Raw genomic sequence first — 15220 nt, 5'->3', positions numbered from 1 at the left:
TCACAGCACCCCCTTGAAAGCCTTGGTGTCCACCTTTGGTCACCCTCCCAGCCACCTCTCTCCTGGCCGCTTGGCATTCTTGAGGACAGAAAACAAATTTTAGACAACTTGGAATCCTTGACACTGAGAATAGGATCTGAGTGTACACTAGATGCCCATTTGAATGAACAAACGAGTGAACGAGTGAATGAGGAGTGAAGGAATGGCGTCAGTATGAGCCAAAGACAATCTCTTGCTCATCTTACCACCCAAACTCACTTTCCCCATTTCACCTGCTTGCTGCCCAGCTAACCTTTGTCCAGAGGCCACCTGCACCTGTGGATTGGGTTGTGCCTTTCACAGCCTCGGTATTATCTTCAGCAAGTCTCTGAGGTCCCCAATGCCCAAGCCAAGCGAGGAGCTTGGGGTCCACACACATGGCATCCAGCAGCTGCAATCCCCTCCTAGGTACACAAGCCGGGTATATGAGCCTTCTCCTCACATCTCACAACCTGAGAGCCTCCTACCAGCAAAAATGGCAGCACATTTTGTCTATTTCCTTTTGGGATTTAACACAATATGAATATAGAAGGGAGAGAAAGTTTAGTAGATAAAAAGGAATCAAAGAAGGCAGCAATGAAAAACTAATACATTCTGTCAGCTCCATGGTGAGGAGTTTCCCTTTATTCACGGCGGCGAGGAGACTTGTGGGGTGTAGGCAGGGGCGTGACGCAGCCTGGCCTCTGACCTCTGTCTTTGGAAAATACAGATTTTACGAAAGCAAGTGAGGATGCAGGGAGGGGAGATGTGACAGGACTGCCGTGGTACAGGAGAGGATAATTTCTGTTGCACCACTGCCAACCCACTCAGAAACACTTGGGATTTTCCCCTAGAGAGAGTAGGAAAATCAGAAAACACACCCCACTTTTTATTTAGCCATCATCACCATTCATGTTAGTTATTCCAAGAATAAAGACTCCAAGACCCCGGACCCTGACAATGTACTCAGGCACACCGCCGTCATTTGACCCTTCCCTTCCCGTTTGCCCACGGAATCCAGCGGAATCCGTTCTGCCAGCGGAATCCAGGCCCTCTTACCATGAACCTCCCCAGGCTATATCCACCTTGGGGCCTTTGCACAGGCTGGGTCCTCTGCCTGGAGAATCTGCCCCCAGGTCCTCTAGAGTGGAGTCCTCTAGAGTTGTCTTTCCACTTCGACTTAGAAGTCCCCTCCTTAGAGAGCTCCCTACCTGCTTGCTTAACCTGGAGTAGCTCGTGGCCACCCTCCAATGCAGCACCCCGCTTAGGCAATCGTTGGCCCTCTGATGCTTTTCTAATTTGTCTGGTTTTTCTCTTCCTGCTTGGTGAGCTAAGTGGCAGTGGGGACTGTGTCAGCTGCATCTTTCTCTCTCCTGTCACGTATTTAGCATTTGTTATGGACCTGGTCTTTGAATATTATTCATTTTCTTCAACTATGACCCCATGAGATGGGAATGTCTATTATCTCCACTGTTCAGAGAAAGAAACTGATTCACAAGGGGCAGGAACTTGCCCCAGATCAGTCAACCAGGAAGGATCCAAGCCAAGATCAAGCCAGGCCTGGGAGTCTTCACCACCTGCTACGCTGCCTCAGGCCTCCCAGAACAGCATCTTTCCTGTGCTAGCCTCTCAGGACATAGTTGTGGGATGAGCACATTATCTTACTAGTTAGATTCTTTTTGTCATGCAATCAGAGAAAAGGCCTAAATTGCAGGAGGACTGAGGTGATACTGACCCGTTCAGGAGATACTAACATGTTTGTATGTTTTTACACTACAGTCTGATGCTTCTCTGGATGCATTTTTTTTTTTTCTTCTGGTACAGCAGAGACCCCTGTCTTGGAGCTCAGTGGTCCTCTGTCTTTGTTCAAATCAGCCCGGGAGTCATCTGATGCTCTCAGCTCCCCAGGGGCAGTTGAGGCTTTCTGGACAATGCAACCAGTTGCTGGTCTTGCTCTCTGACCCCAGCCCCTCCTTCAGAGATGGGGTGAGCATGGGAAAGGGCTGCTCCAGAGCTCATAGCCCCCTCCCCTTCCATCTAAGGTCCAGAGGGAACTGATCTCCAGCAGACGGGGAAACGTCTCAGATAGTGGCCAACCAGATGGCAAGAACGGGGCCAAGGGTGGCTCGGGGACTTTCCAGTTCCCTCCCAGTCACCACCAATATCCCCCACGCCTCTGGTCTTTGATGTGAACAACTGTCATGTCTCAATCTTAGTACTTAGGCACCCAGCCCCACGCTGAGTTCCTTGGGTCTCACTTCCCATCGAGGCTCCCTCCTTTGAGAGATTCTGGTGTCCAGAGAGGAACACATTTTCCTATATACAGGAGGAGAGATGATTACTTCCTTGAGATACACATTTTACTTACTTGAGTTACAAATTGTACTTGAGACTTGTGCAAATGGATGGGTTTGGGTCCAGTCAAATTATGGGTGCTTATTTTTTCTTTAACAAAAATGTGTGTCGTGTCCTTATTTTAGGTTTCAGGCAGTTACTGAAGAGCACGGAAAGTCCTGGCAGGGAGTTTGAAAGGATAAAGAAAGTTCAACCCACCCTGGGAGTCTTCTCTGGAGCCCCAGGGCTGCACAAACCCTTGCCCCTATGGGTCAGGGGAGAGTGGCCAGCACAGTCAGGCCTTTGTCAACAGCTGTGCCCAAACAATGGACCCTGATCCTGGCACAGCTGGCTGAGAGGCAGGTCTGAGCCAGCATATGGAGGGAGGGCTGGTACCCAAAGGGAAGGGGAGCAGCTTCAAAGGCATCTGGCTCGATCTGCCTGCAATCAAGTCTAGTGCCAAATAGGATTCCCCAGGGTGAGCAGACCTGGGAGGACATCCGTTCCTGATTGAAAGACTCCAGGCTAGCCCAAGAAACCACTGAACTGGCTGGCCACGTCTCCTTTCCCAGTGGGCCATGGTGTGGATCGGGCCCTTTACACTCACTGCCCAATGCCCCCAGGGCCAGAAATGACCCCAAGGGAGCAAGGGGACTTCCATTCTCCTCTGCAATCAGGGCTGCCCTTGACAGGATGTAGATCTCATTCTTGAATGTGCCAGGGAGAAGTGGAGGCTGCTAGAGAAAGCAGAAGATGCCAGGAGGACCTCCCCATCACCACCCTGCCCTGATTCCACCCATTTGTCTAAACACAGGTGCCTGTGGGAGTAAGTCTTTGCGTCACTATGATGGAGGATTTGCAAAAATCACCCCAGGTCTTCCTCCCTGTGCCAACGCCATATGCAAGGAGACTCTGCTCTCTTTTCATCAAAAAGGAAGTCTGTTTTCCCACCTTTCATATCTGGGCTGGACTTGTGGCTTGCTTTGGCCAACAGGATGCAGTGGAAGTCATGCTCCAGTTCCAAGCCTGGGTCTCAAGAAGTCTGTGAGCTTCTGCTCAGTCTTGGTGCTCTACAACCACCATCACCACCACCACAACCACCATGAGAAAAGCCCCAGCTAGCCTCCTGGAGGATGAGAGGCCTCACGGAGCAGAGCCTGCATGCACCAGATGAACTGCCCTAGACCAACCAGCCCCAGCTAGCTTGGCAGCTGACTACAGACAAACGAGCAAGGCCAGTCCAGATGAGCTGAGTCTGGCCCTGACTAGCACAGCAGACCAGCTGAGCTTGGCTCAAATTGCTGCCCTGGCCTGCCAACTTCAGATCCAGAGCTTCTCTCTTAAAATCAAAGCAAGATCACTGTCTGTTTTGTTCCCAGTGCCTGGGCCATTGTAGGCACCAAATATCTGTTTTATGAAATACCTCATTTTAGATAGCGGTATTTATCTCAGATCAATAGATCTGAATGATTCACAAGCCCCTGCTGTTTCAGCTCATCTTCATGCATTAGTATTAAAATCTGTACTTCAGGGTTAGTGAACACTCCTGGTGCTAGGATGAGGGCAGATACCCCTGTCAATCATGGTGTCCTTTCATGCCAAGCTCTAGAGTGACTGAGGAGCCATCTCAACCTGGACTCTAGGCAGTCCCAGGCAATCAATCCGAATTGGCAGCTAAATTGACACTGATGGGCTGACTTCCCAGGCCACACTAGGCCGGAAAGGAGCAAGCTTTTGTTTTCATTTTTCCACCCTTCAGCTCATTTTTTTTTTCTCAGACCAAGAAATAAGTCTCAAGTCCTGCTCCAGCGCGAGGTCTTGATTTTCGCTGGGAAGTCAGTGGGGAGGAGAGCTGGCGGGCAGTGAGTCGGAGAGAGCGCGGGTCAGCTTTCCTCCTCTCACTTCCTCCTCTGGCCTTGCTCCCAACTGTAGGATTCAGCCACCACTTTTTTTGGCCACAGCAGACCCCCCACCTACGACCCGGGATCATGATGCTACTGTTGGCTGCTTAAAAGTTTCCGTGTAGAAAAAGTGTGATATCTACTGTAGGCAAGTGATTTGACAAGCCCAGCAATAATGAGTTAAAAATCATTTTCCTAAGGATGGGTTCAAAAAAATAAGGGAGTAAGCCAAAGAAAGAGGAAGACATGTGATCTCGAAAATGTAGACTCCAGCTCAGGATAGCAGAGAGACTCTCTCCCAAAGCCCCTGTGTAGCCGCAGGGCCACGAGCCCAGGGAGGGCAGCAGCAAGGCGGGAGCCGAATGCAGAGAGGCCGGGGGAGTCTGGGCTCCAGGGACAAGCAGCCCTGGCAGAACACTGACTGGGAAGGAGATCCTGGAAACAATTGTGCTTGTGTAGACGGCAGACTGAGGCAAAAGGGAATAAACTCTAGGAAAATTAAAAAGTTACACAAGAAAGGAAATTAATCATAGGGGACTACTTGGCTCTGTAGTGGATTATGGAACAAAGCACTTATCTGTCATTATAGGAGATCAATTGTGTAGAAATGCGGAGTGGTCCCCAGAGTATTTAGAAGTAGGTGCCTCGAGAGAGGTGCTATGGACCAATTTCTTGAAAGATACAAACTACCAAAACTCACCCCAGGGAAGAAAAATTGCCAACCTAAATAGCTCTGTATCTAAGAAATTGAATTCATAGTTAAAACTTTCCAGAAGTCTCCAGGCCCACATGGTTTCATTGGTAAATTCTACCAGACATTTCAGGAACTGGCACCAATTCTACACCATCTCTTCCAGAAGACAGAAAATCCACCTTATTAACAGACTAAAGAAAAACCACAGGACCATATCAAGTGAAGTAGAAAAAAAGCATGTGAAAAAATTCAGTGTCCATTCATAATAAGTATTGTACCAAACTAGGACAAGAAGGAAACCTTAGCCAGACAAATAACACCTACAAAAAACCTACAGCCAGAACCATACTTAATGTTGAAAAAACGAATCCTTTCTTCCTAAGTTCTAGAACAAGGCAAGAATGTTCACTCTCCTGTTAAAAACTGTACTTGAAATTTTAGTCCATGTAATAAGGCTAAATACATAAATAAATGACACATACATTAGAAAGGAAGAAATAAAACTGCTCTAATACATAGATGACATGATTGTCCATGTAAAAAACCCCCTGGAAATGTATTTTTTAAAATTCCCTATAAATAATGATCGAGTTCCACAAGGTCACACGATACAAGGTCAACGCAGAAAAGCCCATTGGATTTCTCCATACTAGGGATATCCACTTGGAAATGAATTTAAAAAAAAAAAAGCTTCAAAAATGAAATAATTAGGTATAAGTCTAACACAGCATGTTTGTGTTGAAAACTAAAAATATATATATACTGATGAAAGAAACCAAAGAATATCTAAATAAGTAGAAAGACATTTTGTGTTCACAGATTGGAAGACTCAGTACATTTAAGATGCCAATTCTCCTCTAATTGATCTATAGATTTAATGCAATCCCAATACAAATTCCAGTAGTTTCTGGTTGTTGTTGTTGTTTTTGAGACAGAGTTTTGCTCTTGTTGCCCAGGCTGGAGTGCCATGGTGCGATCTCAGCTTGTGGCTCACTGCAATCTCTGCCTCCCAGGTTCAAGCAATTCTCCTGCCTCAGCCTCCTGAGTAGCTGGGATTATAGGCATGTGCCACCACACTTGGTTAATTATGTATTTTTAGTACAGACGGGGTTTCACCATGTTTGCCAGGCTGGTCTCGGACTCCTGACCTCAGGTGGTCTGCCCACCTTGCCCTCCCAAAGTGCTGGGATTACAGGCGTGAGCCACAGTGCCCGGCCCAGTAGAATTTCTTATAGGCATAGACAACTGATTCTGAAATGTTAATGAAAAGGCAAAGAAACTAGAATAGCCAAAGGAATTTTGAAAAGGAATAATAAAGTTGGAGGACTCACTTTACTCAATTTTAACACTTACTGTAAAGCTACAGTAATCAAGATAAGTGTGTTATTGGCAGAAATTTCTCCATACATGTACGATGAATGATTTTTGACAAGGTTGCTAAGGCAAGTGTGTGAATCAGCAGTCTTTCAACAACAAATGGTATTGGAACAATTGGATATCCACATGAAAAAGTGGCCTTCAAGATGAATCTCACACCTAATTTTTAAAAAGTAACTCAACATGGATCATAATAAAAATGTAAAACTATAAAAATTTTAGAAGAAAATTTTCATGACCTGAGGTTAGGCCAAGAGTGCTTAGACTTGACACCCAAAACACAATCCATTAAAATAAAAAATTGATAAACTAAAGTTCATTAAAATTTAAAATTTTGCTCTGCAAAAGTCATTGTTAAGCTACAAACTGAGAGAAAATATTTATAACTCACATATCCAAAAAAGGCTTTGTATTTAGAATAATTAAAGAGCACTCAAAATTTATTAAAAACAATCAGGATTTGCCTGTAATCCCAAATACTCCAGAGGCTGAGGCAGGAGGGTCACTCGAGCCCAGTAATTCCACGGCTGGCCTGGGCAACTTAGAAAGACCCCATCTCAAAAAAATAAAAAGAAAGAAAAAGAAACAAACAATCAATTTTTTAAATGAGCAGAAGGCTCGAACAGACGTTTTGCCCAATAGACTATTTGGCAAATAATCACATGAAGAGATGTCCAATGTCATTAGTCATTAGGGAAATGGAAATTAAAACTGTAGTGAGATACCACTGCATGCTTACTAGAATGACTTGGAGAAAAACAAATCAACCTGAGAACTCTAAGTGCTGGTAAGGATGCAGTGTAGTGAGGTCTTTCATAAATGTAAAGTGGTAAAACTAATACAGAATATAGTTGGGCAGTTTCTTACAAAGTTAAACACACATTTACCATATGACCCAACAATCCCACTCCCAGGTATTTGCCCATAAGAAATGAAAATACATTCACATGAAAAGCGTATTTTGAATGCTTATACCAGCTGTATTCACAATTGCCCAAAACTGGAATGACACCACGGGTGGGTGTTGTTCAGTGGGTGAACCGATAAACAGTAGAGGCCAGGCACAGTGGCTCACGCCTGTAATCCCAACACTTTGGGAGGCCGAGGCGGGCGGATCACAAGGTCAAGAGATAGAGACCATCCTGGCTAACAAGGTGAAACCCCGTCTCTACTAAAAATACAAAAATTAGCTGGGTGTGGTGGCGAGAGCCTGTAATCCCAGCTACTCGCGGAAGGCTGAGGCAGGAGAATCGCTTGAACCCGGGAGGCGGAGGTGGCAGTGAGCCAAGATCACGCCACTGCACTCCAGCCTGAGTGACAGAGCAAGACTCCGTCTCAAAAAAAAAAAAAAAAGAAAAGAAAACAAAAACAAAAACAAAAGCAAAAACAAAAAGGAGCCTGTAGCTTGGGTGATTCTTAGATGCATTATACGAAGTTAATTTTCTTATTTAGAATAAAAAAAGTGCAGCTTGCTGCCAGTGCTCATTTAATTTTACAGAAACATGCTTTTTGAAGCTGAAGCAAATCTGAATGATTTTCAATGTGAAAATAAAATATAAAAACTGTTCTTGTAGTTATTTCAAAGCAGAACTAACATCAGAATTGTCTGAATCATTAAAATCGTCTATTTGGGAAAAATCGGATGCATCAATTGAATCTTCGGCCAACAACTGTTCCAGAGCGATGTTAATATCACGCGTAGGAGAGCTATGTTTTCTAGGATTTGACATTTTCAGCAATCAAGAATTACTATATTTTGTAAATGGAAATACCACTACTAAGAACAGAATGCTATAAATAGAATGATGTCTGTTATTTCCAAAGTTGATATACTAAGCAATGTGAAAATAATAAAAGATATTTTGTGACAAAGTTATCTCGGGGTAAATGCTGCAGCCACAAGCACTGCCCAACACATATTCTCAGAGCAAATGAGATTAAAGAAACTAAACCCAAAAGGCCACGTACTCTTTTCCATTTATATGACATTGTGGAGGCCGGGTGCGGTGACTCACAGCTATAATCCCAGCACTTTACGAGGCTGAGATGGGAGGATTGCTTGAGCCCAGGAGTTCGAGACCAGCCTAGGCAACATGGCAAAACCCTGTCTCTAAAACAAAATAAAATAAAAAATTGTATGACATGATGGAGAAGACAAAATTGTAACGATAAAGAATAGATAAGGGCTGCCAAGGCTGGGGTGGGTAGTGGGTGTGACTTCAAAGAGCAGCATGATGTAGTTTTGGGGGCGGTGGAACTGTTCTGTACCCTGATTGTGGTGGTGGTTGCCACACATAGAATATAGTTCCATGGTTAAAATCATGAAATTATACATGAACAACATTTATTTTTATTTAATTATAAAAAGCAATGTATCAAATGGGAGGAGGCAACTAAAAGAATGAACCTCTCATGGTGGAATTTGGAGACCTGTGACATCTGATCACAGGGAGAGGGTCAGGGAGGGAAGCCTGCTTAAACACCATAGCAGCTCCCCACACAGGCAAGGAGGTGGCCGGGAGCCTGCATCCCCTGCCCGCCCAGAGCTACTGTGGGCTGAAGGTGAAGTGCGAGATGATGGTTAGATATTTGTTCTGATCTCCCCAATGAGGTGTTTCTCTTCCAGTGGGAAGGCCACAGGGTGGGCACAGTGTCCAGAAAGGGCTCCTGCTCTCTGCACACCCCATACTTCTCAGCCTCCCTTCCTTCCCCATGACCACCTGCTCTTCATCAGCCAGTGACAAAAACCTGCAAAGTGACTTGGGACAGATGCGCTGACAAGAGAGACACAGTGGATAGCCACAGAGGAGAGCAGGAGAGAGATGAGACTCCATCCCCGCAGGCCCACTGCTCTGGACCCTGCAGCACACAGCCTCCCCTCCCCTGTAACACACACACAATCACAGAGACACAATCACCAACACACAGACATGTGCATACCCAATCACACACACAGCACAGATATGCACACACACATACACTTACCATCACACATACAATCACTCACACAGACAGATGCACACACAACCACAGGTACCAACGCAAAAAGGTGTGTACACACAACTACACACAGAGACACATACATCTATTGACACACACACACACACACACACAAACACACACATACGCTCATGATATTACCCTTGCGCTGTCTCCTAAAACACAAAGCAAGCACATTTGCCAGCAAACGGGAACCCCAGACAGGGTTGTGGCCCACCCCCATGAGGAGCACCGCAGTCTCCATCTAGAGCTCCTTGGAGTTGCTGTGTCAATGGGCCTTGGTCGAGGAAGCCTGTCCTCAGTGCCTCCCACCTGACCGATCTCATCTCCTCCATGGCAAGATATGATCCTGTGGGCACAGCTCATTCTCCAAACTTACTGAGTCTCCACCAACCAATGGCTCTTACTGGTGGGTTCAGGAGTCCCAGGGCTCACACTACTTTAAGGCCAGGTGGGTCCCTGGCCCTGGAGCCCTATAGTGGGAATACAGACAATAAACTTGAAACCTACCAAAATATATCATTATAAATGATGATCGGTACTATGCCAGAGCCCTTCAGGGGACCCAAACAGGAAATACAGGGACAGAGAGAGGACTTGTTTAGAGTAGAGAGAGTTCTGGGAGGTCTCTGCAGAGGATTACTTATTTGAGCAGAGACCCAAAACGTGGAAGGAGTCAGGTAATGCTTGTTCCAGCATGCACCAGGCCCTGGGGCTTCCTTTACAATTCACCGTTTAAGCTTGCCCGGACAGGGTTGAGGGTGGAGAAGGGGAGACCCCTGGCCACATAGGACTGTGGGTGAAAGAGAGTCTCACTAGAATTTTTAAATGACCATCTATGGGCAAACTCTTTTGTTCCCTTTCCCCTCACAAAGCACCTAAGACAGGTATTTTGCAGCTCAAGGCAGTAAGGTTTAGAGGATAAGAAACTTGAGAAAGCCTGGATGTGGCGGGACAGGGATTGGACCCAGAAGTTCCAGGTACAGAGTCTGGGTGAGCTCACTTTGCCTCTGCAGCAGCTGCAAACATATGACAAGTGCTTCGGTCTCACCTCGTTTCTAGGTAACCTCAGGAGACAGGTGTTTACCTCATTCCCTGAGCAGCAAACATCACACAATGGCAGGGCCTGGTTCTCAAGCATCTCATCACACATCCTGTCCGCGCTGCCTCCTTGGAGCCTAGGCTGGGGAGCCGGCTTAGGGATGTACCCACCTATGCTTCTGGCATTGGGCTCAAGGTCTGAGGTGGGCTTTTACTTTGTTCTGTAACCTGGAAAGTTGATAGGAGACCCCATTTTTCTGTTGGGTGGGTTTAGCGTGGCCCCAAACTGGGCCTCTTCTGCCTGGTCACTGAGTATCTCCCTGTGGTGCCCCTTCACCACCTTCTGCACTAACATCACCACGTCTCGTCTGAGCCAAATTCTGCCTGCCTGGAATCCCTTCCTGCACCGTAGGGGCCTCTAGGTGGCCATGGGCATGCCTGCCTGGCCCAGGAAGTCAGTCTCTGGCCAGGGAGTATGGACAAGTGTCTGCAGGCAAGGAAGAAATCTTGGAGCCCAACAAGAGAGACTGGGTTTATTCCGCTCATTTCTGGTTGTGTGACCTTGAATACGTCTCATCCTCCCTGGGCCTCAGTTTCATCATCTGCAAAATGGGGGTAACAGTCCCCACTTCACAGGGTTGCTCCGGGAATGAAGTGACTGGAAGATACCCTGCAGGGAGCCTGAGACGCAGCAGGCACTCGGGAAGCGTGTGCAGGCTCTCCGCTACCCACTGCTGTTGGTATTGTGCAGGTAGCGGGGTCGGCAGTCCATGGCCGGGCCCCTCACCCTGGCTTGCCAGGGCTACTCTGCTGGATGTGGGTCCTGGACTCGGCAATTCAAGTTCTCGCCTTAATTTTAAAAATCAGTTGCTAATGGTTAATATAAAAGCGAATCTGGTCAAGTATTAAACAAATAAATCCGGTGAGATTCGAACAAATGCCAATGGCAAGAACAGAAAAATTAAACAGCAAGCCGCCTGTATATGTGTTTAAGAAAATGTAGTCCCACATCCAGGGCCTTGCCGGCTCAGGAAGGGACTGCTTGAGAAACCTCCCGGGCCACCTCTGCCTGGGAAATGCCACAAACTGCTAAGAAAGTCCCGTGAGTGTTCTAATATTTCGGTTGGAAATTTAAATGTCGGAGTTTGGAGGGCGGGGACATTCTCTAAGCTAATTAGGTGACCTGGAGCTCTCATGGAGACCCAGGAAAGACCAATGTCTCATAACTCCCTGAGAAATCTTCCTCCTCCCGGCGGTTCTCACGCGGAGTCCTCTCCCACAATGGACCGACGCTTTCGCACCCCAGCCCGGGTCCTCCCAGGGGCCCGGCCAGCGATGCATCTGAGATGACAGATGGGGGACCCTGCACCTCTCTCTGAAAACTGAACCCCAGCCCAGGCATCGCTCCAAGCTCTCAACCCAGGCATCCGAGTGGAAAGTGGCAAGCCCAGGTCCCCCAGCCTTGGTGCTGCCTCCCCTGCGCGCGGGACAGGGGAGAGAGGCGGGAGGGACACTGACCTGGGAAGCCCGCGGCTCGGGGCAGGCGAGGATCAGGAGCAGAAGGAAGAGCGCGCGCGGAGAGCTGGGCACCATCTTGCCAATCGGAATCCTGCTGCTTGGGAGGGGGAAATAACTTTGTCTGCCTCCCCTGCCGAGTTTGTCCCAGCGATGCGGCAGCCGCCCCTGCAGGGTGCGGGGCGCCGCGCGGCCGGGGGGCGGCTGGGGCAGGGAGGGAGGCAGGAGGCCCCCGAGCGCAGTGCGTCCCGCGGGGATCGGCGCCGCCCGGCCCTTGCTAGGGTCCAGGTGCGCCGTGCACCGGACCCTGGAGCAGCGCGGCCACGAGCGTCCGCAGCTGCCCGCACGAGACAGTCCGGGCGAGGCGGGGAGGCGCCAGCCCCTTGGCTAAGGACGAGGGAGGAGGGGCTGCCCGGCCAGGAATGCGCCTGGGAGCGCGCCCAACCCGCGCGGCTCCCCGAGGAGGCCGGGCGCGACGCCGAGGACGAGCGCGGGCATCCTCAGGGCCTGGCAGGGATGGGCGGCCAGTGCCCCGCATATGTGCGGGTGACTGGAAGCCCACTCTGGGCAGGTTCACTCCTGACTGTCCTATTTCCCAACCAAGTAGACTGAGGCTCAGTCACCAAGGACAAGTGGCAGAACAGAAACCCAAACCCAGGTCTGTCCTACTTCAAAGCCCACGCGACACCCTCCTCCCGACATTCCTAGAAGGGGGCCAGGAGATGGGCTTCATAAGCTTGACATGCGGTGGACTGAGTTCTCCATCCGAATAAACTAGTGTCCCTTTAAATAATGCAATGGGGGTGTGAGAACACGCACGCACAGTGAGTAGATACACACACAGTGATACAGTGAGGGGATCTACAGTCCTTCTGATTCACCGTCCTCCTTGCTCAAGGGAAGGAGAAACTCAGTTTAAATCGGAGGTCAGGTTCTAGAACATTGCATGCCTTGCTAAAGTCGAATCAGGAAGTGCCAGGCCGGCATGAGCAGTCTGAAGTCCCCTGCCATCAGGGCTGTGGTACAACCAGATGCCTCAGACCTGAGTTCCCGGAAGGCATGACTGACGTTCTTCCTGGAAGGTTTCTGAAGGCAGTCACTGCAGATGTCCTGGGACACACAAGTCTGGTCAAGCCCCAGATCTCTTTTTCCTCTTCCACATTTCACTTTGTTGAGCCCACTCAGAGCTCAGGGAATGGGGAGCCCACAAGACTGTGACCGCAGAGCAGGAGCTGTTTCCCAGCAGAGGCCAGAAAGGAAAGTTGGAGTCCTGGCTTAGTCCCTTCAAACTGCTATAGCAAAATACCATAAACTGAGTGGCTTATAAACAATAGAACATATTTCTCACAGTTCTGGAGACTGGGAGGTCCAAGATCAAGGTGTCAATAGATTAGGTGTTTGGCGAGGGCCAGAGTTCTGGTTCCCGTGTCCTCACAGGGGAAAGGCAGCTCTCTGGGGCCTCTTTTCTGAGGGCACTAATCCCAATTGTGAGGGCTCTGCACTCATGACCTAGTCACCTCCCAAAGGTCCCACCTCCTAATGCCATCATCTTGGGAATGAGGTTTCCAACATATAAATTTAGGGGAGACACCAACATTCAGAACCTAGCCAGTGCCCCAAAAAGCAGGGGACATGGTTTAGGCTGGCCTCCTGGGCATTGGTTGCCCAGGAAATCCTACAGTGCTGCTCCCCCAACCTTCCCATGCAAAGGAGGTGGAACGGGACCCATGTAAACTTTTTTTTTTTTTCTTTGAGACGGAGTCTTGCTCTGTTGCCCAGGCTGGAGTGCAGTGGCCTGATCTCAGCTCACTGCAGCCTTGCCTCCCTGGTTCAAGTAATTCTCCTGCCTCAGCCTCCCAAGCAGCTGGGGCTACAGGCATGCACCACCACGCCTAGCTAATTTTTGTATTTTTAGTAGAGACAGGTTTTCACCATGTTGGCCAGGCTTGTCTTGAACTCCTGACCTCAAATGACCCACCCGCCTCAGCCTCCCAAAGTGCTGGGATTATAGGTGTGAGCCACTGCAGCCTGCAAGGGATCCATGTAATTTTATTTTGCATTCCTGGTTGAACATCCTGAAAAGAGACATGGTCATACCCCTGCTTCTCCCTATCCAGGTGGAGAGGATGGGACAGCATGGCCCGATCCAGGGCAGCCTGTGGAGATGGTGGTTTTCTGCCTCAATCTCTCGTGTGTTTGCTGTCTATACCAAAAGCCACTGCCCTGCTCCCTGTCTCTCTGTCCTCTGCCCTATCCTTGAAAAGCTTCCTCCTGGTCAGTGTGGCTGCACTTATTAATATTTTGTGTCCTATCCCACCTTGTGTTTACATGGCGACCTTCTCTGGAAGGCCAGCTGTTCTGGCTCTTAGCCTTGTTCTGGCTATGCGCTGGGAACCAGACATCGGGCAGATGTAAGCAAGCCTTCTTTTCTCTTCTCCTGCCCTTTCTGTGGAGTCATAAAGCTGGAAGAGATTCTTGATTTCACAGATGAAGAAGCTGAATCGGGGCATGGTTGACTGACTTGCCCAAGGAATGCAAACTCTGGTCTCAAGATCCCCCTCCCAGAGCGGTGCTGTTTCTAGGACAGACTACCTTTGACTTTATCCCACCTCTCATTTTAGGGCTACTATGTTGCTTATATTAAATATATGATCATAGCATTTCAGGAATTTTATTTACAGTAATGGGGGGTTTTCTGTTTTTTTTGTTGTTGTTGTTTTTTGTTTTCTTGGGTTTTTGCTTTTGTTTTTACTTTTCAAATATTTCTAAGTTTCAACAGGATTTTTTTTCCTGTGTAATTATTTATATTTGTAACCCTTTCCCTATGGCTGCCTTCCCTCTAAGTGTTCTGGCATCTGGTCTGAATGAACCTTCTAAGATCTGACTGCCCCAGCAGCACTGTCCTTTCTCTGTCTTTGTCCTCAGCTGCCCTGGATCTGCAGTAATCAAGGCAGAGCCTATCAAGTCCAGAACCTACCAAGGCTGTCTACAAGCAGACAGCCCATGAAAATCAGCTGGGTGCTCTACCTTTAAGCCCCCAACCCTCACCTTTAACTGAATACAATGGGCCTATCAGCCTTTTTTTTTTTTTTTTTTTTTTGAGACAGTCTCACTCTATTGCCCAGGCTGGAGTGCAGTGGCATGATCTCAGCTCACTGTAACCTCTGCTGCCTCACAGAGGCAATCTATTCTCCTGCCTCAGACTCTCAAGTAGCTGGGATTACAGGCACCTGCCACCACGCCCAGCTGATTTTTGTATTTTTAGTAGAGACGGGGTTTCACCATCTTGGCCAGGCTGGTCTTGAACTCCTGACCTCGTGATCCACCCATCTCGGCCTCC

The 15220-nt window shown here is 48.3% G+C and overlaps 1 protein-coding gene across 1 annotated transcript in view; it reads right to left on the bottom strand.

The window, feature by feature from the left end:
- Positions 1 to 12264, bottom strand: part of FBLN7 (fibulin 7) — a 48263-nt gene extending 35999 nt beyond the window's left edge. Inside the window, exon 1 of the mRNA XM_019022634.3 lies at positions 11884 to 12264. Within this exon, the coding sequence (XP_018878179.1) occupies positions 11884 to 11958 (75 nt within the window). The 5' untranslated portion in view covers positions 11959 to 12264. The remainder of the gene's footprint in view (positions 1 to 11883) is intronic.
- Between the last annotated feature and the right edge of the window lie 2956 nt (positions 12265 to 15220).

Source organism: Gorilla gorilla, chromosome 12 (genome assembly GCF_029281585.2).
Source record: "Gorilla gorilla gorilla isolate KB3781 chromosome 12, NHGRI_mGorGor1-v2.1_pri, whole genome shotgun sequence".
Classification (NCBI taxonomy): domain Eukaryota; kingdom Metazoa; phylum Chordata; class Mammalia; order Primates; family Hominidae; genus Gorilla; species Gorilla gorilla.
The sequence above is the reverse complement of the archived record's forward strand: the minus strand, read 5'-3'. Positions and strand labels throughout refer to the sequence as shown.